The following is a 25,880-nucleotide window of genomic DNA, read 5'->3' on the forward strand; positions in this document are numbered from 1 at the left end:
AAGATGCTGGTTAGGAGTATGGAGGGAAGAGAATTACTGCGGTGAGGAAGTGGGGACAGAGAGAGAGAGAGGAGGAGGAGAAGGTGGATGCTGTGATTCTGCTCTGCATTTTAATTCTATTTCCTTTCAACTCCGTGTTCATGGAGAGCAGCTAAGCGATTTTCTGCAGCCTGAGACTTATGTTCCTAATTAGACTCATTTATGCAGCAACATTAGGAACATGCAACTGGTGGAGGCAATAGAAAGAAATGGGGAACAGTCAAAGGTCGATGCTTTGCCGGGGCAAATAAAAAACAGTAAGAATGGCTGAGTGCGATGCTCTCCTCGGTTCCTTGATCACCGTGAAGACAAGAAACCCTACGCAGTGGAACCTCAGGATGATAGAACTTGATCAAGGAAGTTTTAGACATGCTCCTGCTTCAGGATAGGGAGCTCTTCTTTAAAGTCATACCCAAAAGATAACTTTCCTCGTATGTCTCCAGAGAGGAAGATTCCAGTTTTATGAATAGGTTCTGCCAGTGGAACTATTCTGCCAATCCTATTTCTACCTGAGATCCTATATTCTGCCAAGAGGTTTTCCAAAGAAGTGAAAGCAAGCCACAGATTGTTGACAAGATCTCTTATAAAAATCACTGGCTGGGAAGTCCTAAGACCTGAATTTTAGTTCCATCTTTCCTTATTAATTTCTTCGCTGATTCTATCCACATCACCCAGCTTCTGAGGCTTGGTTTCCAAAGCCTGAAAAGGACAAGCGTTAGCTTATCACCCAAAAGTGAGAACCACTAACCAGTCACCAGGAGCACTCTTGGTGTATCTGTTATTTCTTCTAAAGGTAATAGATTTGAATGGTAAAACAGTTAAAAGGTAAGTTTCAAAATTAACAGTGGAAGTTCAAATGAGGATAGAAATTATGCAGGTAATGCCAGTTTGCCTCCCTGTTCAGCACCACTTCCCACAGTCTCATCTAATGCCTCCTGCAAGTTAAACTCCTATGAATGCTCAACCTTCTAAGTTACTTTCAGTTTCCTGGATTCCTTTATGCATTCTGCATACACGTCTACCTATTTCTGTTTGACCATATTAATACACATCCCAAACAGTTTTCCCCCAGGGGGACTAACCCATGGTCCCATAATGACTATGGAATTCTACAGAACCCAGGGTCAAAAATGATGACCTCAAAGATGATGAAAATGGTTCCAGTTTGTTGAAGATGGGAACACAGAGAGATGGAATCCTATCATGAATTTCCAAAGGGTGGTAGCTCTCAAGCAGCCTTTGTGACCTGATTTCCCCAATCTGCCATGAGGTTCCACTTAAACACACAACAGACGCACACAAAGCCTCAGCAATTGCCAAATTATATTATTTTAACTAGCAAACCAAGTCTGAAAGCCTTAGGCAAAAGTTTTCACAAAGCACACACTGGGGGAAACGCCAGCTTAGATGACGATAGTTTTGATTAGGGGTTTGCCCACATTTTAAATAAATAAATAGTGACCCTCCTTACCACCCAGAATGGTTTTTCCTTGAATGGAGTTATTACTTAATGGAAAGAAAAACATAGAAATTCAGAGCAGAAGTGTTTTACACATTGATATTAAAACATGAGAAATGAACCCAGAAAATGAAGAGGTTGAGGAAACAGCTCCTTGTCGCCTGCTGCTTCCCCTTGGTCCTATGTCACACCCCTTTACATGCTCTTCCCTCAGCCTGGGGTAGACCCCCTACCATCCCCCTGCCTCCTGGTAAGTTCCCCATCTTCAGATATCCCTCCTCCGTGGAGCCTGTCCCAGCTCCCTTATCATCATCCTTTCACCTAAGCCTGCATCTCTGACTCTATCCTGCATCACAGCTCATCTTACGAGGCAAGAGCACTCGCCCTGGAGTCAAGGTCCCAGGCCTCAAATCCAGGCTTCTTTGGGCACGTTACTGAACCTCGTGCCTCATCTGTCAATTGGGATGATAATAACGCCCTCTTTGGGGTATGTTGAAGAATTAAAAAGACAATCTACGTTCAGCGTTTTGTGCAGTGTGTGGGACCAAATAACCAGGCGATATGTGGCTTACTTCCACCACATTTTTTTTTTTCATTTCTCTATTTGGGTATATTTTATTCACCTTTGTATCCTCAGCAGCAAACATGGTACCTAGCACAGTGTGGGCACTTAAAAATATTTTTTTTTTCATTTAACAAATGAATGACTATATACAGTGCTTCACACTTTAAAAAATTTTTCATATATGTGGTCTCATTGGCACTGTCCTCCAACCCTCAGAGAAGCAAGGCAGGACTCCTCCTTGGGAGGAGCACCTTTCTCTGTCTCCAAGCACAGCTTCCAGTCATGGGACGCCCTCTGAGCTCGAGGATGATCAGAGGACCAGAGTGGACCAAATAAACGATTGCTGGTGATGTTGTGGTTTGAGGAAAAGACCAAGGGGCAGAAAACAGGTGGAGCAATTTCAGGTGACGGAAGCACCGCTGGAAAAGTTTAGCAATGCCTGGAATTCTAGAAGCTGCCCTTATCCAGTCCTTCCTTCCCTCGAGTTTTTCTTTTTAAACAACATTATTGAGTCATACGATATAGGAGACAGAGCAGTTGAACTCGGCATCACCAGCGCTGAGTTCTAGGTCTGTCTCTGCCATTGGTAACAGTGGGCAAATCTCTTCATCTCTCTTAATCTGAGCTTCAAAGTCAATTAAATGGGAACAATATTACCTACCCTGTTTACCTGAGAGGATCGGGGCAAGGAGATTTCGTAAACGACAAAACAAATACAAAGCATCAGTATTCTATGTGTCCCGGGCAGTAGACCATTGCCTTGGTATAGATGAAAAGTTGGCTTGGACCCAGCACACTGCCATGTGACCAGTACCTAATCAGTACAGACTCCCTCTCACTCTTGCCAGGTTCTCAACTTGTGTCCTGAACCTTTGGCTATTGCCCCACCTCACAATCTCCTTCCTGAACTACTGCTGACCTCCTTGGCTCCCACCCCTACACATACTTCCTGTCTGTCGCCTGAGATTCTCCCCACACCTTGGCTGACCTTGGATACTGCTCCCCGAGCACGGCTAGCTTTGAACCACCAGAGTGGCAGGAAATTTGGCTTTTCTGGGTACTTTGAACATGACAACGATGGGTATACGGACCCAAGGCTCAGGCCAGGTCCCATGGTCAATGAGGAGCTGCTGCTTCTTCGGTCATTTTGTGACCTCTTTATTCTCCCTGCTCAGGACATGTTTTTCAGAGCATTTTCTGTTAACCCAATAAGTCTCAGCAATGAAGTTCAAAAGCCAAGCCTGAGGACAGTCCATGCTGGGAAGGGCTAGTAGCATTTTCTAGCTGTATTAGTTTTTGTATTGATGATGAGGGAATTCCCATGAGGTTAAATCACTGGGCACTGTCCCCAGAGCTCAAGCCGCTCCTTTAGAGAGTGGCTCTAGAAAAATTGAATGGAGAGAAACCAGGGTAGATTCTGTCCTCGTGCCTGGGGGCAAATCTTTCACTGGCAACAGGGGGAGTGCCTCCTTCACCCCCTGCCAGGCATTCTTCTAGAACCTTCTTTGGCTTCAAGAGTTTTGCCCTGTTTCTGCTACAGCCCACAAAAGGCGTCTTCTAGGTCTTCAGAGAGATGATTTGCAAGTCAGAGGGAGTCAAAGGGTGAAGTGGTCTTAGGAGGGTAAAATCTTAACACCCTACATGGGAAACTAAAAATGTAGAAAGAGGACTTGGGGAAACCTGCTTTAGTTCCCAGGTAACTGGATTCGGGTCCATCAGATACACAAGAAGGGCAGTGGAAGCCGGGGGCCAGCAAAGGCAGAAGCAGCCCCTCCCTCAGACGTGGACTCAGATGCGCCCTCCCTTCTGCGGCCTGAGTTCACTCCTGCCAGGATCCCCTGACAGTCCCGCCCGCCAGCTGTCTGCAGCTGTGTGCCTTCCAGCTCCTCACAGCTGGCTTTGCAAAGAGAAATGGCCTTGAAGGCAGTTTACCTTAGGACATGCCATGTGTTAAAACAGGGTTCTAAAAGCAGCTATTAAGCGGAGTGAATTGCAGCGTTAAATGCAAAAGGTGCGCTCAGCCCAAGGCCTTGGGGGCGTTTAGTAGGTCCTCACTCAGTGAGTGGCAGGTCTTCCCTTCATTTCCTTGTCTCTTCTACCTTATATTCATGCTGAAATGCAGAACAGTTGGAAATACTGTAAAAGCATTTTCCCCGGGGGGCTCCAGACATCCCCTTCCTGGTGCTCACGGATGCTCCTGTGGGGTGCACACACGTGGGGGCCTGAGTTTGGGAAGAAACCTCCCTGGGGCTGCAAGGAAGTTCTGTGCATGCACACAGAAAGCACGCCTCGGATAGCCTCCTAATATCCATCTGATCTGGCCTACATTCCAAGTTCAAGACCCTGTAGGAGAAGAAGGGGTTTTAAGGGCCTTTCCCCCCTGAATCAGCCTGGGAGTTGAGTTTCAAGCTTTTACGAGGCAGATTGGGTTGGGTTCAATAACCCAATTAGAAGTGAGTCCTGGTGCAAACAGCCATCCCCGCTGTACCCTGTTTTCATTTAAATCAGATGCTCTGCTTCCCCGACTGTTCTTAGTGACATACATTTCAGCTCTTGGTTGCTTTGAGTATGAATCGCAGGCGCCCGGTGGAACCTCACTGCATAAACAAGGGGGCTTGTTGTTGTTTAGAATGTTTTAAATGCCATCAACTCCCAACCTGCCTGCTTTTCAAGGTTAAGTTCATGTCTCTGCCAGGCTGTTTGTTCAGAGCTCCATAATTCTAACAGACAGTGGGGGGAGATTTGGAAATATGCATCTATATTATATTATGTTATACTCCTTTCCTCATGTACTTATTTCCCTGCGACCTCAAAGTGATGGCTTGTTTGCCCTTTTTTTTTTTTTTAATCTGTCCCTTCCTTTCCTCCTTCCTTCCTTCCCTCTTTCTTCTCTACCCTTCTCCTCCTCCAGTCTTTATTTCCAGAGCACCACCTTCTGTCTCAAGACACAGCCTCCCTTCCGCCAGGTTACATAAACATCGGACAGCCTGCTCTCTGTCCCTCGGTGAAACACCTTCTTCCAAACTGTGTTTTCCCTTAAGATTTGACTCCTCAGAAGTAGCAGAGCTCAGGGGAGACTGGCAGACCCAGGCACGAGGGAAGAGAGACAAAAGAATCTTGTTTGGCAAAGTCGCAGACACCCCAACAGTAAATCTCACCAAAGCCCTTTTCAAATCTGGAATGATTTTCATGCAGCTGACGAAGGTCGGGTTGTTGAGCTGTGCCTTCCGGCTTCCTGATCCTCTCCCCCCTCGCCAGCCCCCACCTCTCCTCCTCACTGAGCGGAGAAACAGAGCGCACAGTCACTTAAAGGAGGGAAATGGAGAAAGAAAGAAAGGAGTCAAAAACCCGAGGGAAAAGCGTACAACATCTTGCAATTTTGGAGTCAGGTACAGACCCGGAGGCTGGGTGGTTAATATCTTCCCTGCCTTGCAAACTCTCTGTCTTTCTGAGCCCCTGGGCGCTGGCCCACTTGGGCTGTGAATTCTGTTATCTCTGGTCCAGGTCCAGCCCCAGCCCCCCAGCCTGGGCAGATTCCACCTACATTCCTTCACTGCTCTGGTGGGGAGGGGGGGCTCCGGGGGACTCAGGGGAGGGGGAGGCAGGGCAGCCCCCTGGGACCATCGGATATACAAGACTCGGCATCATTGCTAGGAGTTTAGCCTGTTCGTTTTGAAGTCTGCCCAAAGTCAGAGTTGAAATGCCTGAATTTAACACCACTTCCCTCACCACAGCTCAGCCAAATGTCCTTGGCTTTTCAATAGACCTAACCTCTTGGCATTACTGAGTCTTGATGTTTTGCATTCTTTTTTCTCACTTATTTAACCCTCAATGGGCCCTTCTCTGACCGAAGCTTCATCCACTATGCAAATGCCTTACTTCCTGGGAAGAGACCCTCCCTTCCTCCCTCTCTCTTCCATCTTCTCTTCTGTCTTTCACTTTTTCAGGAGAGGGGAGGAAGAGCCAAGGAGGAGCCCTTGGAAACTCTGCCCAGAGACAAGGACAAGGCATCTCAGGAGTGTGTCCAGTGCAGGGTGTGGGATGTGGGGCACGCGGCACTGGTGGTGGCTTAGCCACTCGGCCCAGAGAACAGAATTCTCTTTCCGCAGCGCTCCCCAGTTCCTCTGTGCTGTACTTGTTGAAGTAGCTTCAGAAAGCTAGAATCTGATCCTTGTCCCCAGGCTTGTCCCAGGCTCTGGCACCGACCACAGTCTTCAAGTGTTGCTCCTTGAGTAGCAAAATGGGCTTATTGTTGAGTTGTCCCCTTGTGCCCTTACAAATGCCCTTCGGGAGACCTTCATCTCGGCCCGTGTCTAACACCGCCAAGTCCCTCTTTTACTGCCAGCTAGGACTGGTGCTAATTTTCATAGCTTTGCCTCCGCTTTTTAACCACCCTGGGTTTCACCCCCCTAGGAAGCCCAGTGGACTTGCCCAAGCGCAGGCCTGGCGGAGAGCGGAGCAGCAGGGAACGCTGACACATGCGCCACCGTTGTTTGCACACACGGGCTACGCCTCACTGAAGACAGCAGGTCAATTACTGTAAGTGAACAAGCAAATGTGATTTTACACGGACAGTATTTTTTTTCCCAAAACCAGCCCACTGTGAAATCATAGAATTGATCCAATCATTTTTCAGGTTTTTTGGTTTATCTGTTTTTGTTTTGTCATTATAAAGCTGGTTTATAAAGGTTTACTCTTAAACCTCAAGTTGATCTTTCTTGATCTCCATGTTTCTTCAGCAAGAAGCCCGTTCGTGGAGTTTAGCTGCCATGAGCTTGCTATCTTTCATCCTTTATGCCTGAGAACAACCGTGATTATTGCAGACCTTTTCAAGAACTTTCTCTGCATCATGCCACGTGCTGAGGGCTCCTTACACAGTATCTTGTTTAATCTCCAAATGACCGTATGAAGTGGCTGCTCTGCTAATTAATTTCACAGCAGTGGAAGCTAAGGCCCACGTAGGTATGTCACCTGCCCAATGGCTCTGATTGTTCACCTGTGTCTTCAAGCACCTTGTGGGAAGAACATTCTCTTCCTTACCCTTCCGTCCACCACGTGGCATATATTGTCAGCTCTGCACACAGTGGATGCCAGATTACTACCTGTGAATAGCCACTTCCCAAGAGGAAATTTTAAAAACAAAGACAAAGAGACAAGCAAAGCATGTTGTATGATGTTTCCTTCCAAATCTACTGTCTTGAGGTCCCCTACAAACCACTCCCAGACTCAGACGGAGTGGTGGTGGTTCTGCAAGAAGCTAACAGTGACCGTGGCGGTGTCTCCCTTCAGATCTCAGTGCCACAACTGGGGATTCCAAACCCATGGCTGTGAACTATCCGTACAGACATCCACCATCCTCTGTCGGCTAAAGTGTCATCTTTCTCCTGGCTCATATTATAAGCCTCTCAGCTCTATGTAGAAAGAAGTACTTGGCTGGGTGCAGCACGTCTGCAGGAGCCATCAGGTTGAGCAGATCCTGGGTGTTTACGTTTTTCCAGGGCTCAGCACGCCAGTTCCACATCAGATAGCTTCTTAGGTCTAAAAACCCAGATGTCACTGGCATTAAGTCCACGCATGGTCAGGCCACTCGAGGTGGCTGTTCTCTTGCTCTCTGGACATCCATCCCCTGCTCCCCCAGCACCTACTTCCCCTCTGCCCTACTCACAGGACCGACCCCCTACATACTTGCCCCAGACGCCAGCTAGGGGTTGTTCTATCAAAGGGGTGGTGAAGGGTGTGCCCCTGTGCTGGTTTCTCTGGTAACTGATGAGCCAACCCGATGTCAATTCCCCCTATAACTGGCAACCTCTTTCTACCCCGAAGAGCGAAGACTGCCACCATGTCCCACTCACTGTCCACCACACACAGTGGGGTGTCACTCCAGGACCATGCCTCAGATGTATAAGAACCCCCTGTCCATTAAACCACTGCTTCTCTGTTGCTGACTCCAGGCTCTTCTGTCTTGAAGCTGGGGTGCAGCCCAACAGTCTTATCTGTATCCTTGAAGTCTCTTTCCCTTGCCATCCTCTACATCATTGGTTAGAACAATAATGACCAAGAAAACACAGGGTCAAGCCAGTCTTCAGTGCCCCAGAATTGAGTGGAGCTCATGCTATTGTAGTCCCTGTGTCTTATCAGTTCATTGGAAATTGTTAGTGTATCCCTGAATTATGTCTCAGATTTCCATTGTTGGCTCCGTTTCCAGCTCAGGCTCAAAGGAAGTCCCATGCCTAGTTCTCCAGACCAGCTGAAGATACTTGCTGCAACCCACAGTGACTAATTTGGTTTTACCCTGGATGTAGAGTTTATCACAAGCTGAATAACTCCAGTTCCATCTGTCGTCAGAGGATACCCATTGCCCAGGTTGGCTGCTGAGAACCAGAAAGGGCAGAGGAAAGAGGAAAGGCCTCCCCGGGAACACTCAGTTACTCCAAGAAAGACTCTTCTAAGAAAGAGTCAAGGCCAATCGTGCCCTTCACTGGAACAAGAGCCAGAGACACAAGAGGAAAGAAGAGACAAGGTGGTCCTGACACCCAGGAAGCTTCAAGACTAAGATGGTGGCATGAGCAGAGAAATAGGATGCACCACCATAAGCAGCAGAGGACACAAAGAAGACATGACTTTAAATAAATAAATTGCAAATTGTACACACTAGCTGTCTCCCCTCTGTCTACCCAGTGATGACATCAGACCATGGGCTAAAGTGTGAAGCCAGAGTGGTAGATGGGCCCAACAGCTGGTCTCACCGCCTTGGCATGCCTCTTGGGCTCTTCGGTTTGAACCCCCCTTGTTAGTTTGCAGCAGGGAAGAAAATAAAGTAAGACGTTTAATTCAGTGCTGTCCTCCGGATTCTTCCAATAAGGTCACAGTGTCGCAATGCTTCATCCTCTGACCTCACCTCTCTGGACTCCCATCGTCACATGGAGTCTCTTTGTCATCCTTCCTTTTTCAGCTGCTATTTACTCTGAGCTTCTGTGCTTCAGAAAGCTGACACTTGGGATGCAGAGTGACCTAGACCTCCCTGGTGGGCTGCTTCCCTTTCGGTCCCGGTTAGGTGGGTTGGGCCTGCCCCCATCCCTGTTGCTGGCCCGCTGCCCTGCTCATCTGACCAGTGGCACAACGGGAGATGCCGTAAGTAGGTCTCCAAGTGGAATCACAAGGGAAAGATGCAACGGCCTCGAAGAGAATGCCACACGAGTAAGAAAAGAAATGGAAGCAGGAACAATGATGCAACCTGACCAAACATGAGATCAAAGGAAAGGCTGAGTGAAGAGAAACCCGAGGGCTCCGAGACAGAGATGTGGAGGGGAGTGTCCCTACGCCAAGATGCTGGTTGAATTCACTTCCATTGTAACACCAAACAGATCTTTTAAAAGCCCAAAAGTAGAGCATGAGAACACTGGTTGGGAGCTCAGACTCTGCCTGATTCTCAGCACTGCCTCTTACCAACTCAGTGACCTCAAGGAAACCACTGAGTTACAGGTTCCTGTCTGTAAAATGGGAACAGTCCTACCTACCTCCCAGGAATATTTCAAGGTTTAAATGAGATCACAGCCCGAGCACTTCTCTAGCACCTACTATGTGCCAGACATTGTTCAGTAACTTGCCCAAGGTCGCACAGCTAGGAAGTGGCCAAGTGGTGATTTGACCCCAGGAAGGCTGGTGCCAGTCTGTGTCCTTATCGACCGCACCTCTCAATATAACGCTCATAAATCACTCAGCCCGGTGCCTGGAATATGATAACGGCATTGTACACGTCAGCTATCATTTATTATTATTTGCCTTACGCCAGGCATAAGAAAAACCTTGTCAATAGGGACTGGGGGACAAGAGAGGCTCCAGGTGCAACGCCCAGAGCGCTGAGTGCCAGCAAAGTCGTTCTGGGAGAATTCATAAAGAGAGGTGCAGCGGTTCCCTGGAGCTGTGTCTAGCTTCTCAAGTCTTCTTGGTTTAGCACCATCCTCTCTTCTCTTTTCCAAGACTGACTCAGAGCTCCGGGTCTCAATGGAGAACCAGAGATGATCCTCACCTTCTCATTTTATACACAAGTGCATTGAGATCCGAGTTATAGCAGCTTATCACAGAAGCTTTGTAAATTAGCGACAAAGCTGATCCTTGAACAAAAGTCTCCTGATGCCCAGATAATGCCCTGCTTCTTAAACCTAGAGCCAATGTGTACATACGCCAGATTTTTCTAGATTTCAAAGTGTCTTGTCCATTGTGTGCTTAAGTGCAGTCCTCTTCGCTAAATAAGTGATTGAATTATTGATTAGGAAAATATGGTTACGACAATGATTCATCACATGGAAGACAGTTACAGAATCTCTCTCTCCATTTCCTTCTAATGGCCCACGGGGGTGGGGAGGTGGAGCCTAAATCAAAAGGTCCCTAATTACCTACCACAATCCCTTTGGTCTTCCATGGTCCGGAGGTTTGAGGACCTGTTTGGCAGCGCTGAGACCCAAAAGCCCACATTGAATTAGGTCATTCAAGTGCTCCAGAAGGGACATGAAACATTGAAATTAAGGACCTCCTTCCACTCCTCCCAAAAGACCCTTCGCCTTTAAGGGCTCCTTTTAAAAGCCAGCGAGTTTTCTCTGATCCTCCCTAATAAAGTGCCCCAGCAGCAGCGCTCCCCTTCCTTATTTGAGATCTGTGCAGTCTCATTAAATTTGATGTGTCGCAGAGGGCTTGGCCACGTGAAAGGGAGGCTGTGGGAGCAGAACTGGAGGATGCCAGCTTTCCTAAGGAAACGTAATTCATTACGGCTTTTCAAAATGGACGCCCCTCTGGCTTCCTGCTCCATTGATTTCTCCCCCTTTGCAAGTTACAAGCGAAGGGCCAGCTCAGCCTGCAGATTTAACCCTTATTAACAGCCGTTTAAATTAGAGATGCGGTTTGATGGAGAGACGGGAGCCTTCGCAGATCCCCACTCAAAGGAAACCGAGAAGAGATGATTAAAGATGAAAAAGGATGCAGTCGGCTGGGGTGAGGCTGAAGAGGCGGCATCTACCCCCGTCCGAGGAGGGGCTCGCACCGCTGTTAAGTAGTTTATCCAAATAATGTGGGTCTACTTTTCCCTGATTAAATATTCATAACCTACTCCTTCCTCCCCCGCCCTTTGGAAAGAGTAATGGAGGAAGGAGTATTTGCTCTTCTAGGTGAAGTGTCGGACCGGAGGACCGAGGCAGACCGCCAGCAGGCTGGCTCCCGACCTTGACTGCTGCCTCCTGGGCAGGAGTGACGTAGAGCACCTGGGACGACCTGCTGGGCTGCAGGCTCCCCTGAGACCCTGGAGCGAAAACCCCAATGCTTTGGTGCCCCTGCATGGCAGAACCCAAAGGAGACCAACCTGCTCCAGGGTCCGAGCCTGCAGAACAGAGACCAGACCCATCAGGCAACGGTAGCCTCCACCTCTGTCTGTGGGGACCAGCGCGTGCAGGGGCCCCAAAAAGACCCAGGGAGAGAAACTGCAAGAGCAGTGCTTGGATAAAGGGAGGAGGCAGACGTCCAGGACGGGGCTGCTCCCCCCAGCCTTTGCTCCAGTTTTACGTGCAGCCTCGGAATGCCTCAGACTCCTTACTAACCCTTCGTGGTCTCAGGGGTACCACTGACATTGTTCCTCCACATTTCTCCCTTAGCAAAAGAACGTGGGGCATCACACTGGGTAAGCAGACAAAGCCAGACTTCCCTGCCCATTGGGAAAATGAGCCACGAAAAAGAGGTCTCAGGGAAGGATGTGGACAACGTGTCCCCTCAAACAGCAAAGCCCACTCTGTTCAGATAATGCTAACAACCGTCACCTTCCCTCTAAACATAAAGACAATAACCCTCAGGATCAGGGTCCTATCGTCTGGAAAACGCATGTGTGCCAGCACTGCTGTAAGAACAAAAAAGCAGCGAGGTGGCTCTCTCACGCTCATGCTCTACAAATTTATTTCCCTGGCTTGCAGCATCTAACTCAAGGAATCTAAAGAGAAACATTCTATGATGAAAATAAAAACAAGAGAGGCTTAAGTAAACCTGGCGCTGACAGCGCTGGCATTACATATTAAGTGAACGAGGACATCAGCTCACTCGGTTCTTATTTTACTTCATTTAGCCGAGGTGCATAGAAGATTTTGCGGGGGGAGGGGGTGAGTCTAAATTTTATCAGAGCAACCCGGAGAGCAAAAACGTCAGTACACCCTAGTTTTCACTCCACAAAGAGTCATTCTCTCCCCCACCCCAAGTCCCAAAATAAAACAGAAATATACAGAACGCATGGCAATGCCCCTCCACATCTTCCTCCGCTGGCTTTGGTGACACTGACGCAAGTTTTTCTGGGAGACGCAAAGTCTACACAGACGTCGGTATAAATAGGGTTTTCTTCAAACTGTTTGGAAACAAAGTTTTAAAGTATTCACAGTGTCAGAGAAAGTTATGCCAGCTTGTTCTCTCGGTGGTGCGGGGAACATCAGAGATAAAGGTTTCCCCCTTTTTTTGTAACTAACTGACACCATCAGGGGAGTGCACCCAGATGAGGCACTGGGAAAATAAACTATGCATTCCCAACGTATGTCCAGTCCAGGGACAGATGAAGGGAGGTACGTGCCGTGAGAGCTGCCAAGAACTTTCAGGTTCAGAACAAGTGTCCAAAGCAAGACGCAGACTTGGCAAAAGCCCTTTCCTCTTAATTTCAAACACGCGCATATGTGCAGGGAAATGTAATCCCTGTTTTTTTCTGAGACACTTTCCCTTTCTAGAACACCCAGGCCCTGCTGCACAAGCACGTACCACATGAAAAAGGAGCTCATAACGTGGAGGCAACTTTCCCGCCAAACGAGAAGTTACTCCCACAGCGGGAAGAAGGCATGTGTTGTAAGAGGTCTTTGGCTCAACTACACCCTGCGCTCCCACAGTGAAATAGTTCTCTGACCCCTGAAAATGTACAGGATGATAAATGTAAATGGGGGGACTAGGGAAGGAAAGAAAAAAATGAAGTGCTATTACTGAGCATTTAGTATGTCCCAGAAAGTGCTTAAGAACTTAACATACTGCCTCACGTTGTCTCATTTAATCTTTGCAACGACGCTCCGAGATCAATTATCTCTTCTTTTTTCACTTAAAAATGAAGACCCTGAGGACCAGATGGGTTGGCTAAATTCCAAGGCCCAAGGGGCTGAGCAAGGACTGGGATCACAACATATGACTAGTTGTGAAGCCACTCTCTATCCTACGACACTGCCTCCAGCGGCAAAGGTCTTTAGAAACCACAGAACCAAACTCTGCCAAGGTCACAAAAGCCTGGAAACCAGAATCTTGATTCTTAGCGCAGTCTTTTTTCATAATAGCAGGACAAGCGCTGTGTTTGCTTCAAAATGTTTGTTTGCTCCATTAAACTTCTAAAATGAGGCCAGGAGTCTCCTGCTACAACACTTAGCACCAAGTGCAGTCAGACACAAGCCATACTATGCAACAGTGATGACAGTGATCAGTCATATGGATCAATTATTTCAACAAATACTTACGTGTGCCCACTGTACTACAGAGATCCTTGGGTAAAAATACACACCCATCCAGGCGTAGCCTCAGCCTGGCCTCCTATCCCCATTCCCAGTACCCTTTGCCTACCGTCTACCCAATTACACTGTTATCATCAGTAGCTAAGAAAACATCGTCAAAGCAAAAACAGATATAGATACTCACAGGGCAGAGAGGCGTTTTGAATTCCCACAATGGAGGTAGAAGGCCTGGTCGGCAAACTCCTTCCCTGACCACTAACAGGCACCTGCAACCTTTCCCTGGCCTCAAACTCAGTCTAACTTCAGCTGCGGTCTCTCTGCTTCTAGTTTAAAGCACAGAGCCCGCCCACCTTGCTTTCTTCCCCTGCTTTCCCCTTCAGTCAGCCCCACCTGTAGCGAAATCCATTTTCCATCCACCCGTCATAGTCTACACCATCTCCCCAACTAGCCTCTTCTTCAGTGTCGTGTGGAATCCTGCTCTGAGTAACGAGCAAACGCCCGCGGAGCGGCAGATCCTGACACCAGCCTGCTGTCCACCTCTGTCTCAGATGGAAACGTGGCTTTCCCTTCACCGTAAGTGGCTCTCAAACCCCTTCCCCGTAGCTGTTTCCTCTTCCCCGACCCCAACTCAGAGAAGGTCACACTTGCTCTCAACCTACCTTGCGGAGCATGGTCCTTCCGCCATCACACAAGAGTCCTTCTGCTTTGCAACTCTCGTCTCTCCCTCCTTGTTATACACTTCCGACCCTCAACGCCTGGAACACCCGAGGCGCCACGAGCACGCTAGGCTTTTATGGATGACGGATGACCTAAGCCTCGCGAGATCTCCAGCTCCTCAACATCAGTGACTTTCACCTGCCTTCTGTTTGGCCCAGCAAAGCAGTGGCTCTCCAAGTATGGTTCTTGGCTCACTCACATCAGCATCACTTGAAACGTGTTAGAGATGCACCTCTCAGCCCCACCCTAGACCTGCGGAATCAGACTCTTTAGGGGCGGGGCCAGCAATCTGTGCTCTACCAAGCCCTCCAGATGATTCTGATGCGCAGAAGTTTGAGAACCACTAGTGCAGAGGATGGCCCCACCATGGACCACGTCATTAACTGGAGCTTTTTGACTCTTAAGATCTGTGCTTCACCGACTTGTCATCATTTTTCCTATTCTCTCAACTTTGTTAACCTAATATTTGCCACGGTCTAGAAGCCTCTTCTGGCCTCACCTTCACTCAGTCTGGACCCCGGTCAGCCATTTCCATGATGCCTCTAAGATTGCATTTGCTACTTAACTGGTAGCCTCTAAATTTGGACTTCTGGCACAAGCTATAAAATAGTGCTGATTGATTCCAAGCTGGGCCACTGCTACTGGTTTATAACCTCAGCATCCATTTCTTTAGGATCTTTTCATTTGCTCGTTATGGTATTTCCAACAGTTATCCGCTTTCATCCGTACTGGCATTTCTACCCAGACTTCCACACTTTCAGCCAATGGTCTTGACTCTCAGTTTACTAAGAATAAAGTCACCCAGGCAAGTGCCCTCACTTTTCACCCACTGCTCTCCAAGTCATCTCTAGAGCTGCTTCTCCTGAAGTAGAAGCATTCTCCTCTCTTGGACTCTGAATCTTCTCGCCTATGACTCCACCAGAACCTCGCTCCTCAGGAAGCCAGTGGAATGCAGGGCCTCCGGAAGGGATGTTCAAGACCACGACTTGCCAGAGGGTAGAGGAGGCTGTCAGTGATGAATCATGTCACATGCCAGAACCAGGTCCAGCCGAGTGAAACTGAGGGAAGGTTATTTTCTTTGGACCATTACTAGATAACCGGTTTCAAGATTGCTGTTTTAGTAGAAGGGTGAGGACGAAGACAGATTGGAGGGGGGTAAGAGAATAAAGCAAGGATGTAAGGGGGTATACAGCCCAGTATTAAGAGAAATTTAGCCATGTAGCAAAAGATGAGAGTAGAAATGTAGCTAAAGAGACTGAGGACTCAACGGACAGCCTTCTCTCCACCATTGCTGAGATCTAAGTCTGTTCTATGTAAGGGAAAGCAGTCAGCAGAGAAGAACAGAATAAAGACACTGGGAGGTGGGATAATTAAAGGAAAAGGTCCTGCAAGGGACACAAAGATGTAGAATAGAGAGCAAACCCAGAGGGGTCTGTTCATCCGGACTCTTGGCTGCAAATGACAGTGTATCTTCATCAACTAACTCAGGCCAAACAAAAATATCCCGGCTCACATAACCAGCAAGGGGAGGAATGTCATAATACATCTGTCCAAACCCATAAAATGTACAACACCAAGAGTGGACCCTAATGGAAACTATGGGCTTTGGGTGATAACGATGCGTCATTGTAGGTTCATCACTTGTAATAAATGCCCCGCTCCAGTGGGGGAGGCTGTCCCTGTGTAGGGGCAGGAGGTATATGGAATGTCTCTGTAATCTTCCTCTCAATTCTGCTGTGATCTTAAAACTGCCCTGAAAAATAAGTAGTTATATTTTAATAATTTTTAAAGACTTTATAGCAAAAAAATAAATAATGTCAAGTGTCATAACCCGGGTGTAGAGTGTGGTCCTTTCACTACGTCAGTATGGGAGCAGCGAAGCTCAGCAGAGGGTATCCGGACTAAGGTTAGTCTCCAATGAGTCCATAAAAGAAATTCCCGGTCTTAATATGGCTAGGTGTAATGAATTAAAAACGCAGTAAATTCTTTTACATGCCTCTCACCAAGAGGTAGAGTCTATGGCCCCTCCCCTTGTGCCAGGGCTGGCCTGTGATGGTTTTGCTCTCTGGAGTGTGTCAGAAGAGATACTGTGTTATTTTCGGGTGTAGCCTTTAAGAGAACTTGGTCTCTGGGAGTCCAAGGTGCCAAATAAGAAGTCAGCTGGTAAGATCACGTGGAGAGGCTCCGAGCTCCTTAGGGATGGAGAGGAACCCAGCTGGGCCCAGCTTCCCAGCCACCCTCACTGAGGCACTAAGCATGTGAGTGAAGCTGGCTTGGGCTCTGACCAGCCCCCATCTAAATGCCACCGAGTGGCCCAGTTGATGCCAACCAGCCAAGCACTGCCCAAATGTCTGACAAAATTGTGTGATAAGATACAATGGAGTTGTTTAAAGCCTCTGATTTGGGGAGCAGTTTGATGTGCAGCAAGAGATTCCTGGAAGAGTAGGCAAAAGCAGAGCCAAGGACATGGCAAGTTCTGGAAGCAATCAGCAAGAGACTGGAGGTCACAGTGCAAGGGCAGTCCAGGGAGGGTGAGGGATGGACAGGCATGATAAATGAGCAAGTTGATGAGGGGATGGAAGCACGTGACAGATCTGCTCTGACTTGCGCTAGGATGGACACTGCCGGCTTCCCAGCTCCTGGGTTAGCAGCAGATGAGATAGTCTGCTGACGCTGACAGCCAGCAGCACCTTGAGACCCTCACACACGATGCTGTGCCCTCAAAGAGCAGAGGTGAGATGGACGCAGCTGTGGTGGGTACCACAGCAGGTCAAGGAGTGAGGACCTCAAGGAATTCATAGAAGATGCGGGGATGAAGACCTGGATGCAACAAAATGGTCAATGAGAAGGCAGAGGGTGTTAGCATCTCGATGAAAGTAAAGGTCAGCCTCTTAGGGAGTGGTTGTGAGTAAGAGTTCATTCATCATTCATTTATTCACTCAACAAATACTTCCTGAGTGTCTGCTGTGTGCCAGTGTAATTCAAAGCTGCTTGGCATCTCTGCCTGAGAGTGAGTAAGACCAGGAAGGGAAAATGAAATTAATCAGGTCCACTCAAGAGAAGTTGAAACTAGCGGACAATGTGGTCTTCTGCATCTTCTATGAGACTGAGTTATGCTTCCGTTGCCATTAAGAATCGAGGGTTTATCATTTCCTAATTATTTAAACACACTGGCCTCTGAAATATACCATGTTCAGAAGGATGTTAAATACTTTTTAAATGGCCCAGGCCCTATACAGATTGTATGGAAAACCTGACTTCTGACCACTGCTGTCAGTCAAGAATGATGCACTTCCCCTTCCTGCACTTCTGTGTAATTCTCCTGACAGCTACGATGCTGACCACTCCTGTTCAGTACTCGTTACCTTTAGTCAACTGGTAAACATTTACTGAATACCTACTGTGTGCGAGACATCGGGCCGGACCTAGTAGAAACAATGATCATTAACACCTGTTGCTTATCTTCAAGAAAAGCTTGGTTTAGGATAAGAGAGAGGGACCCATAATCTGTAACAAAACCGTGTGCCAAGGATTAGGGTTATGAGGACATACTGTTCACAGTATGGGTTCAACTAGTCAGCCATACGGTGCTATTGTTACAGGAGAGATGGAGGAGAAGTTATGTTAATTGAATGCCTGCTATTTGCTGTATATTTTACATATGTCATCTCATCCACTCCTCACAAGAGTTTACATAGTAGGTATCGCTTGCCTCAGGCCCTGTGGCTCAAAGAAGAAAGCCACTTGCCCAGGGGAGGTGTTTAAAATCCTGGGCCAGGATCTCTCTCTCCCCAATATTAATAATAATAATTTATTTGTCTATGTCTGTCTCTTAGATTGGTTTGTATTCACTTTAAGGGTAAGAATCTCGCCCGAATCATCTGTTTTCCTCCTTTATCAAGTGTGTATTAGTTCATCAATAAATGTGCATTTCATAACCAAAATGAAGTACAAGTTTAACAAAAAGAGATTCTCTAGAAGCACACAGTTGGCATTCCGTTGTAAGAAAAAGAATGAGAGAGTATGCATGAATGAACGAATGAATGAATGACTCAAGGCCAAATGTGCTCTTGGCTCAGGACATTTGCACTGGCTGGTCCCCCGTCTGGGATGATTTCCCCCAAATTGTTACATGGCCCACTTCCTCAACACTCTCTTCAGTTCTCAGCTCAAATGTCACCTTATCAGTGTGACCTTCTCTGGCCACCCTATGTAAATAGCAACTACCCCTCCAGCTGTCACCTCCACATCCTGACCTGGCTCCATTTTTTCCCACAGCACTTACGACCACCTGACATGGGATATATTTGCCAGTCCCCTCATCCTGTCCCCGCACTGGGTCACATACCCAATGTGAGTAGGCGCCTTCTATGTCCTGGGTGCTGCTGCCACCCCAGTGTCGTAGGTGGTCAGTGAATATGTTCCAGAAATGACCTTGACGATTAAGCAGTCGTAGAAGTCAAATTCCTTCCTACTCGTTCTCTTGTTTTGCCTGGAAAATCGAATAATTTTATGAACCCTTTAAACAGTCCTGTGCTCCAAAAGTAGAGTCTTTCTATGAAAAAGCTCTGAGGTTGTCTTGTCTTTTCTTGTACGTATTTGTCATGAACATGCACGATGGGGTTCTGCTGGGACGGGTCTCTGCTTTTCCCATGTGTGGAAGCTGGAGATAAAACAGCGGGTCCAGTCTCTCCTCGGTGAACTGAAAGGTTAAAAGGCGCGCTTTCTATCCCTAAGAGGAGGGTGTTTTGACCCTCTCCACTTCTCTCCTCCGCATGACCCTTCGATTTTGGTGGAGGTTTAGAAGTTCAGTGAAATACTGTTTTGGCCACTATGATATTAGAAGAGGGAAAAGCAGAAACTCTGAAGGTTAATGTTGACTTCACAGCAGGACAGAAGAGGTGCCAACAGCCGTGTTCGGGTTTTCCCTGTCTCCTGCGGATAGCTCACCGTCGAAATTCTTTCACTGTAAAGGAAAGGCCATTCACTATCTTATGCAGGCTCTCTTTTTGTTTTGTTTTGTTAGAGGTAATTAGAGAAAGTACTCATTTCAAGATAGCATTGAAACATAACACTGTAATCATATTCATTACAATGGAATTTTACCTTGATGATATTATCTACGTGGCAACCAGTCTCATTCCCCAGTTCTCTGTGTCTCTAATTTCTTGGAGAAACATCCTGACACTGTGATATTTAAGGGCAGGTCCTATGTGACTAGGATGTTAACAGACTGTTAACGCAGAACCCTTAGGATTAAAACGAAGGCTAAGCGACTGAGCTCACGTGCCCAGCTGACCCAGTGGTCATACTTCATACGACGCTCCACAGTTCTTACGTTGTCATCACCACTCTCGATATTAGGGAAAAAGTCAGAACTGGAATTTTCTCCAGATCACAGGTGAGCTTCCAAGGGGATCAACAATGTCTTAAGGTCGCAGAACTAGAGGAGATGCAGCCCACGAAAGGCCGGGGCTTTGGGCTCCTATGGCCTCCTCGACTGGCTGCGAAACAGCCCAGAAAAGTTGAAGCTGTGCCACGGCTTCAGGCCTTCCCTTCCCTTCGGGACCTAATTTCTGGATCTCCACGTCAATAACCTGTCCCAGTTTGGACCGTATTGGAAAAAAAAAGCAAGAATTTGGGGAGATGATGCAAGATGAGAGCGAAAGTGAGAATTGCGCCCCCAGAAACCCCTGCCTGTGACTGCCTGGGGGAAAATTCTGAATCCTACACTGAACAGAGGGGAGCAGAAGTCCGCAGATGAGCTCCCTGCCAGAGCAGCCTGATTTCAGGTCTGGCCAAGCATTTACTCTCAAACTCTCGTGGATTCAGCCATAAATCATTGCTTCCCTGCTTAAATTCTTTCTCTGCCAAGAGGAGAGTTATTTACTTTATGATTAATAGTTCCCTGAAGCTATTCATGTAGGCGCATTTCTTTATCATCTCTCTCCTCTCTCTCTCCCTCCCCCCACCCCCCTCCACCTCACACCCTGCCTCATTTCCCCTGTTTCATTCTCTCTCTTTTTATCACGGCTTTTAGATCCTCAGCCTTGCTTGGGATATTCTTTTCTATCACTGCATTAAAAATGACCAAGAATTGGCACCTAAAAGCAACACAAATTTATCATCTCAAAGTTTCCGTAAGTCCGAAGTCTGGGGAAAGCGTGGCTTAATTCTCCATGCAGGGTCTCACTGGGCTGAAGTCAATAAGCCTCCTAGGGCTGTACTTCTTATCTGGATCCTCTTCCAAGATCACTGGTTGTTGGAAGAATTCGTGTCCTTGAGGTCGTTGGACAGAGATGCCCATGTTCTTGCTACCTGTCAGCTGAGGATGGCTCTCAGTTCCCACGTCTGCTGGCAGATCCCTGTCACGTGCTCCCACAGGCCATTCACAACGTGGTGTTTGCTTTCTTCGGGAGCAGCTGGAGACTGTCTTCCTGACTTCCTCTTCTACAACCAACTGGAGAAAACTTTGCTTTTAAAGGGCCAATGTGATGAGGTCAGGCCATCCACTGTGCCATGTAGCACAACCCAGTCACGGCAATAAAATCCATCGTTGACCCCATCCCAGAGCTGATGTAGGGTGTGCATACCAGGGGCCTGGGGAACCTGGGGGACCATCTGAGAAGTCTACCTATCACACTTGGCGGCAGCATGCTCCCTTTGTGTGGCATGCTGCATACACACAAAAAAATCGTTTCTTTTTCTGCCCTCCTACTTGAACCATTCTTCATTTGTCCTGAGACGCCAGTTTCTTGAATCTAACTCTCCAGCTGCCCGTCTGGAAGCTGCTGTGTTGGTTCTTCCGCATCCCCCCAAACTCTAAGTGTTGGCCCTGCTGCAGGATGCGGAATTCACTGGGGATCCTCGTACCTAGAGCACCGGAGGAGCCCTTACCTCCAACATCACCGTCACCAAGACTGCCAAGACACTAGACCTGCTGATGGGCAAAGAAGTTGTCCACAGTGGTTTGATCAACAAGAAACGTTATGAAATGGCCTCCCACTGTGGTGGGCATTCCCAGAGGCCTCGTCTATCTCTGCATCCCCTCCCTGTTCTGTACCCCTCTCTTTCCCACACATACACACATACACCATTTTTATTTGGGGGGCCATTACCCCACACCCCTTACTGCTGCCAAAACCACATAGGCAGGGGACCGGGGCTGGATGGACAGACAGCTCCCCCCACCCATACCTCTCCTGTGTATGGCTGGAAAATTTTTTAGTTTGGAATTTTTTTTCTGAGTAAGAAATATTCTAATAACAACAACAAAAGGCGTCTAACCACATCTATTTATCTAAAGCATTCCCTACAGATCTCTTGCCCCAAGTTTGCAGTACCATCAATATATGATGGCTCGCGCTCTAATTTAACCCTGAAGCTCAGCCCAAATACCTGAATTCCTGACTCACACACCCAGTTGCTTCCTTAACACCTTCCCTTGCTGTCCAGTAAGAACCTCAAACTTTGCATTTCTAAAAAGAATCTTGATTCTGACTTTCCTCAAACTCTTTCTCTTCAAGTCCTCCTCGACTTCAAAAATGGGCACCTCCTCCATCTTTAACTCCTCTTTCTCTTACGTACCCTAGAGCCAAAGTCCCTTGGCTCCTCCTTTAAAATATGTACAGAAGCTGGCCATCACTGACCTCTACTGCTGACAACCACCTCACCTGGATTTCTGCCATAGACACCTAACTACCGTATTTATTTTTATCTTTACCCACCTCCCTTCCGCATTCCAATCTGTTTATCACACAGCAGCTGGAGTGATCCCTTTAAAACATCAGATTCATCCTGCCATCCCTCTGCTGAAAGTGTGCCAATGACTTCCCATCTCATCCAGAGAAAATGCCAAAGTCTCCACTTTATGAGCTGTCCCCCAGCCCCCCTTCCTCTCCTGTTCATCCTCACCCCACTCCACCACCATACCCTTAATGCCCCCATACGAGCCAAGTGTGTTCTTTCCACAGGGCCTTTGCACATGCTCTTCCTGCCACTCTTCTTCCAGGTACCCATCAGGCTCACTTCCTCATTCTTTTCTTTTCTGCTCCAATAATCACAGAGAGACTTTTCCCATAACAACCTTATATACAAGAACACTACCCTTGGACTCTATCTCCTATACCCTGTTTAACTCTCTTCATGGCCCTGTCACCTCCTGATCTATGAGGCAGCTCGTCTTTCCCTTCATATGTGTTTACTTCCCATCACTGTATTAAAATGTAGGCTCCGTGACAGAAGGGACTGGGGCAGTTCACCGCTGTGTCCCAGAGCCTTGATCAGTAATATCAGAACACAGTAAGAATATTTGCTGAATGAGTGAAAAATGTCCAGTCACTTACCCGTCAGAGAAGATGAATTTTCTCTATGTGGTATTTTGTCATAGAAAATATTATGGTGGAAGAAAGAAGGCTTAGGGTAACCTTGTAACTCTTTTTAGAGAAGGAACAAATTCAACCTGTACGACACCAGGGTGAAGACAAGGGAAGGTCCTGATGGAAGAAAGGTATTCAAATGAGCTCTGTTTTCTTTCCTCTCAGCGGCTAGAGAGTAAGTCTGGTCACGTGTAGTAAGCTTGATGGAAACCAGGGCTGTTCTGCCTCCCTACCCTTTATTCCACAAGCCAAACTTGATTATACCAACCTCTCTGTCTTCATTTTTACGACTCTCTGCCAGGCCTGCCCTCCCCTCAACTTCTCAAAACTCTATCCATCCTTCAAGATCCATCTGAAGCACCATCTTCATCATCAGGTAGTTCCTGATCTCCCCCAGGTCCTGCGTGGCCACTCCTGCCTCAGGCCTCCCGCAGCGCCCCGTCTTAAAGGGCAATCACCACTTCCTCGCCTCTTTCTCTTGCCACACTTCCCAAGCTTAGAGAGCTTGGTATTGTATTATCTCTCCGCCAAAGCAGTTGGCATCATGTCTTAGCAGAGAAGATGCTCATTATATGTTTGCGGGATGAGACTGGGTTGATTCGGATTATTGCATTTCATTGGGAAATTAGGCGTTCAGCTAGCAGACTGTTCTATTGTGCTTCCAGGCCTCAGGGACTGAGCAATAATCATCTGAACTTCAGCTCCATGGCCTGAGACCACAGTCACCTGTCCAGCTGGCTAGGAGGGAGCGCTCAACCAACTGAGGAGCCTCTGATATTGTCGAAAGCAAGGGGGCAGTCAAGAATGAGCAAAGGGAAGAAATCCTCCTTACAAAGAGTGCATGAAACTCCCTCCTTTCCATTTCATGCTCACTCGCTGTATTTTTTTTTTTTTATGTACTTTTAAAATCTTTTTGAAAGCAACATCTTTTCTATTGAAGTGGAATAACACAGTTCACTCTGCGCTGCCCGTGGTCCCTACTGTGCTTCCAGGGGAGGTAGCAAAGGGCTACTTTCCTTTACAGCCTTTGATTTGTTCCTGCTACATCCTGTAATTTCCATCCACACCCGAGAGCCAAGTGCAGTGTGGGGCTAATTAAACACTGTAATTATCCATGAGCTAGGGCCCAGAAGCAGAGAGAAAATCTAACACATGTCTGATTGTAATATCAGGTAAATACTCAAGATGTGTGACTGGTGAAATGCAAAATATTCTATTCATTTAATATTCTTGATGAATAGTGAATTAGTCTAATCACATTAGCTATTCTATTCATTTATTAGGTGAGAGTGATGAGAAGTGAATAGCTGCAGAAAAAAACCCTCTCAAGTTGCAAAAATTAGACTTCGATAGTTTTATTATGTTTATTTTCAACTGAGGGTAATTGTCTGTAGCTTTCTCTGCGACTAGTAGACACCCCTCCCTTATCTTTGCCCCTTGAAAAACGGAGTGCAGATTACAAGTGTAGAGAAAGCCGATGAGACAGTGCTTACAAAAGCTCGTATAGATTGTACAAACATGTAAAAATATCGCACGTAAACATTGCACTTCCAAGTACATAACCACATATTTTTTTCTTTTATCTTGGGAGGTATAATTGACAGACAATAAAATGCATAAATCTTGCCACTACGGAAAACGGTATGGAGGTTCCTCAAACAACTGAAAATAGAACTACCATCGGACCCTGCCATTCCACTCCTGGGTACGTATATCTGAAGAAGTCAAAACACTAATTCCAAAAGGTGTGTGCTTCCCAATGTTCACAGCAGCATCATTTGCAAGAGCCAAGATAATGAAAGCAACTTACGTGTCCTCAACAGAGGACTGGATGAAGAAGATGTAGTGTATGTATACAGTGGAAGGTTACTCAGCCATAAAAATGAAGGAAGTTCTGCCATTTGCAACAGTGTGAAAGGACCCAGAGGGTATGTTGCCTGGTGAAATCAGTCAGAGAAAGGCAAATACTCGTGTTATCACTTACATGTGAAATCTAAAAGATAAGACAAATGAATAAAACAAAACAGAAACAGACTCACAGATATTAAAAAACAAGCAGTTACCAGTGGAGAGAGGGAAGGGGGAGTGGGGGAAGAGGATTAAGGGATACAATCTACTAGGTATAAAATGAAAAAGCAACAGGATGTGTTGTGCAGCACATGGAAATGTAGCCACTATGTTGTAAAAACTTTAAATGGAGTAAATCTCTAAAAATACTGAATCACTATGTTGTACATCTAAAACTAATATAATATTATAAATCAACTATACTTCAATTAAAAAAATTAAAATTAAGTGTACAGCTTAATGAATTTTTACCTATATATATGCCCACATGAGATATAATTCAAGGTACACATTTCCTAGAAAGTTTCCCTTGCTCCCTTCTCCAGTCAACACCCATCCCCTCCCCAGAGGTAACAACTACTCTAACTTCTATTACTGTACCCTGGGGTAGCCAGTTCCTAAGTTCAGAGAAATGGACTCATACAATCCCATATTCATTTTTAAAGAACAGTATAAAGTCATTTCAATCCTTCAGTGTTAAAATAATTCATACATACCTATCATGAGATATTTCAGACACAACAGAAAAGCATTTGGGAAAGCCCTCACTTCTTCAAAAGCTGTTTATTACTAAGCAAATCCCGCTGGATCTTCCCTACTGGCTCCTCCAGATTCTCCTTCCGTCCCTCGGCCGCCTTCTCTGGGCCGCTGGAGGCTGGCCCTTGTGGGCTGCATCAGGGGACCCCTGGCCACTGGGGTCTGCTTGGGAGCTGTCAAGTGAGGCACAAGCTGTAGATGGGAGGGCAGCGTGAGCGAGGTAGGGGTGTTCATTCCCCAGCTCTCTCCCCTTGGGTTGCTTTCCAAGAGCATCACCTCAGGCAGCCTCTCCTAAAGCTAGCTACTCTCTCCAGGAATAGAACGGCCCCGCCCCTTGACTCTTCAGGCCTGGCTGGTCACAGTTCCCAGCTGGGGCTGGGTCCCTGGTTGCTTCAACATCTCTGGTTGGCTTTCCTCCATCCTTCCCACACCTTCATAAATAATTCCTCCGTTAAACTCTCCTCAGTTGCTCCATTTCAATGTACTGTCTCCTGCCCCTCCATCTACGTTAGGTTTTCAGTGTGCTTTTTAGGAAATACTTTTGCATCCATCCTGTGCACAGGCTAGTACACCATGGGTGATAAACTGTTTCTAAAAGATCTCTTTATTAGCCT

The 25,880-nt window shown here is 47.1% G+C and overlaps 1 protein-coding gene across 1 annotated transcript; it reads left to right on the forward strand.

The window, feature by feature from the left end:
- The first annotated feature begins 220 nt into the window (after positions 1-220).
- On the forward strand, positions 221-16,081 carry LOC116661093. Its single transcript, XM_032472319.1, has 4 exons — positions 221-296; positions 5,346-5,452; positions 6,477-6,602; positions 13,948-16,081. Exons 1-4 carry the CDS (start codon positions 221-223, stop codon positions 14,413-14,415), a joined length of 777 nt encoding a protein of 258 aa, XP_032328210.1. The 3' UTR covers positions 14,416-16,081.
- Positions 16,082-25,880: the final 9,799 nt, after the last annotated feature.

The sequence above is a fragment of the Camelus ferus genome, chromosome 33, assembly GCF_009834535.1.
Source record: "Camelus ferus isolate YT-003-E chromosome 33, BCGSAC_Cfer_1.0, whole genome shotgun sequence".
NCBI classification, from domain to species: domain Eukaryota; kingdom Metazoa; phylum Chordata; class Mammalia; order Artiodactyla; family Camelidae; genus Camelus; species Camelus ferus.

What these genes read in the sequence shown, in the direction of transcription:
- LOC116661093 (XM_032472319.1), top strand. Translation starts at nt 221, where the DNA reads ATGCAACTGGTGGAGGCAATAGAAAGAAATGGGGAACAGTCAAAGGTC. An exon ending in GCCGGGGCAAATAAAAAACA is followed by an intron (nt 297 to 5,345) that starts GTAAGAATGGCT and finishes CTCCTCACTGAG; the next exon opens with CGGAGAAACAGAGCGCACAG. An exon ending in AAGACAGCAGGTCAATTACT is followed by an intron (nt 6,603 to 13,947) that starts GTAAGTGAACAA and finishes TTTCCCCTTCAG; the next exon opens with TCAGCCCCACCTGTAGCGAA.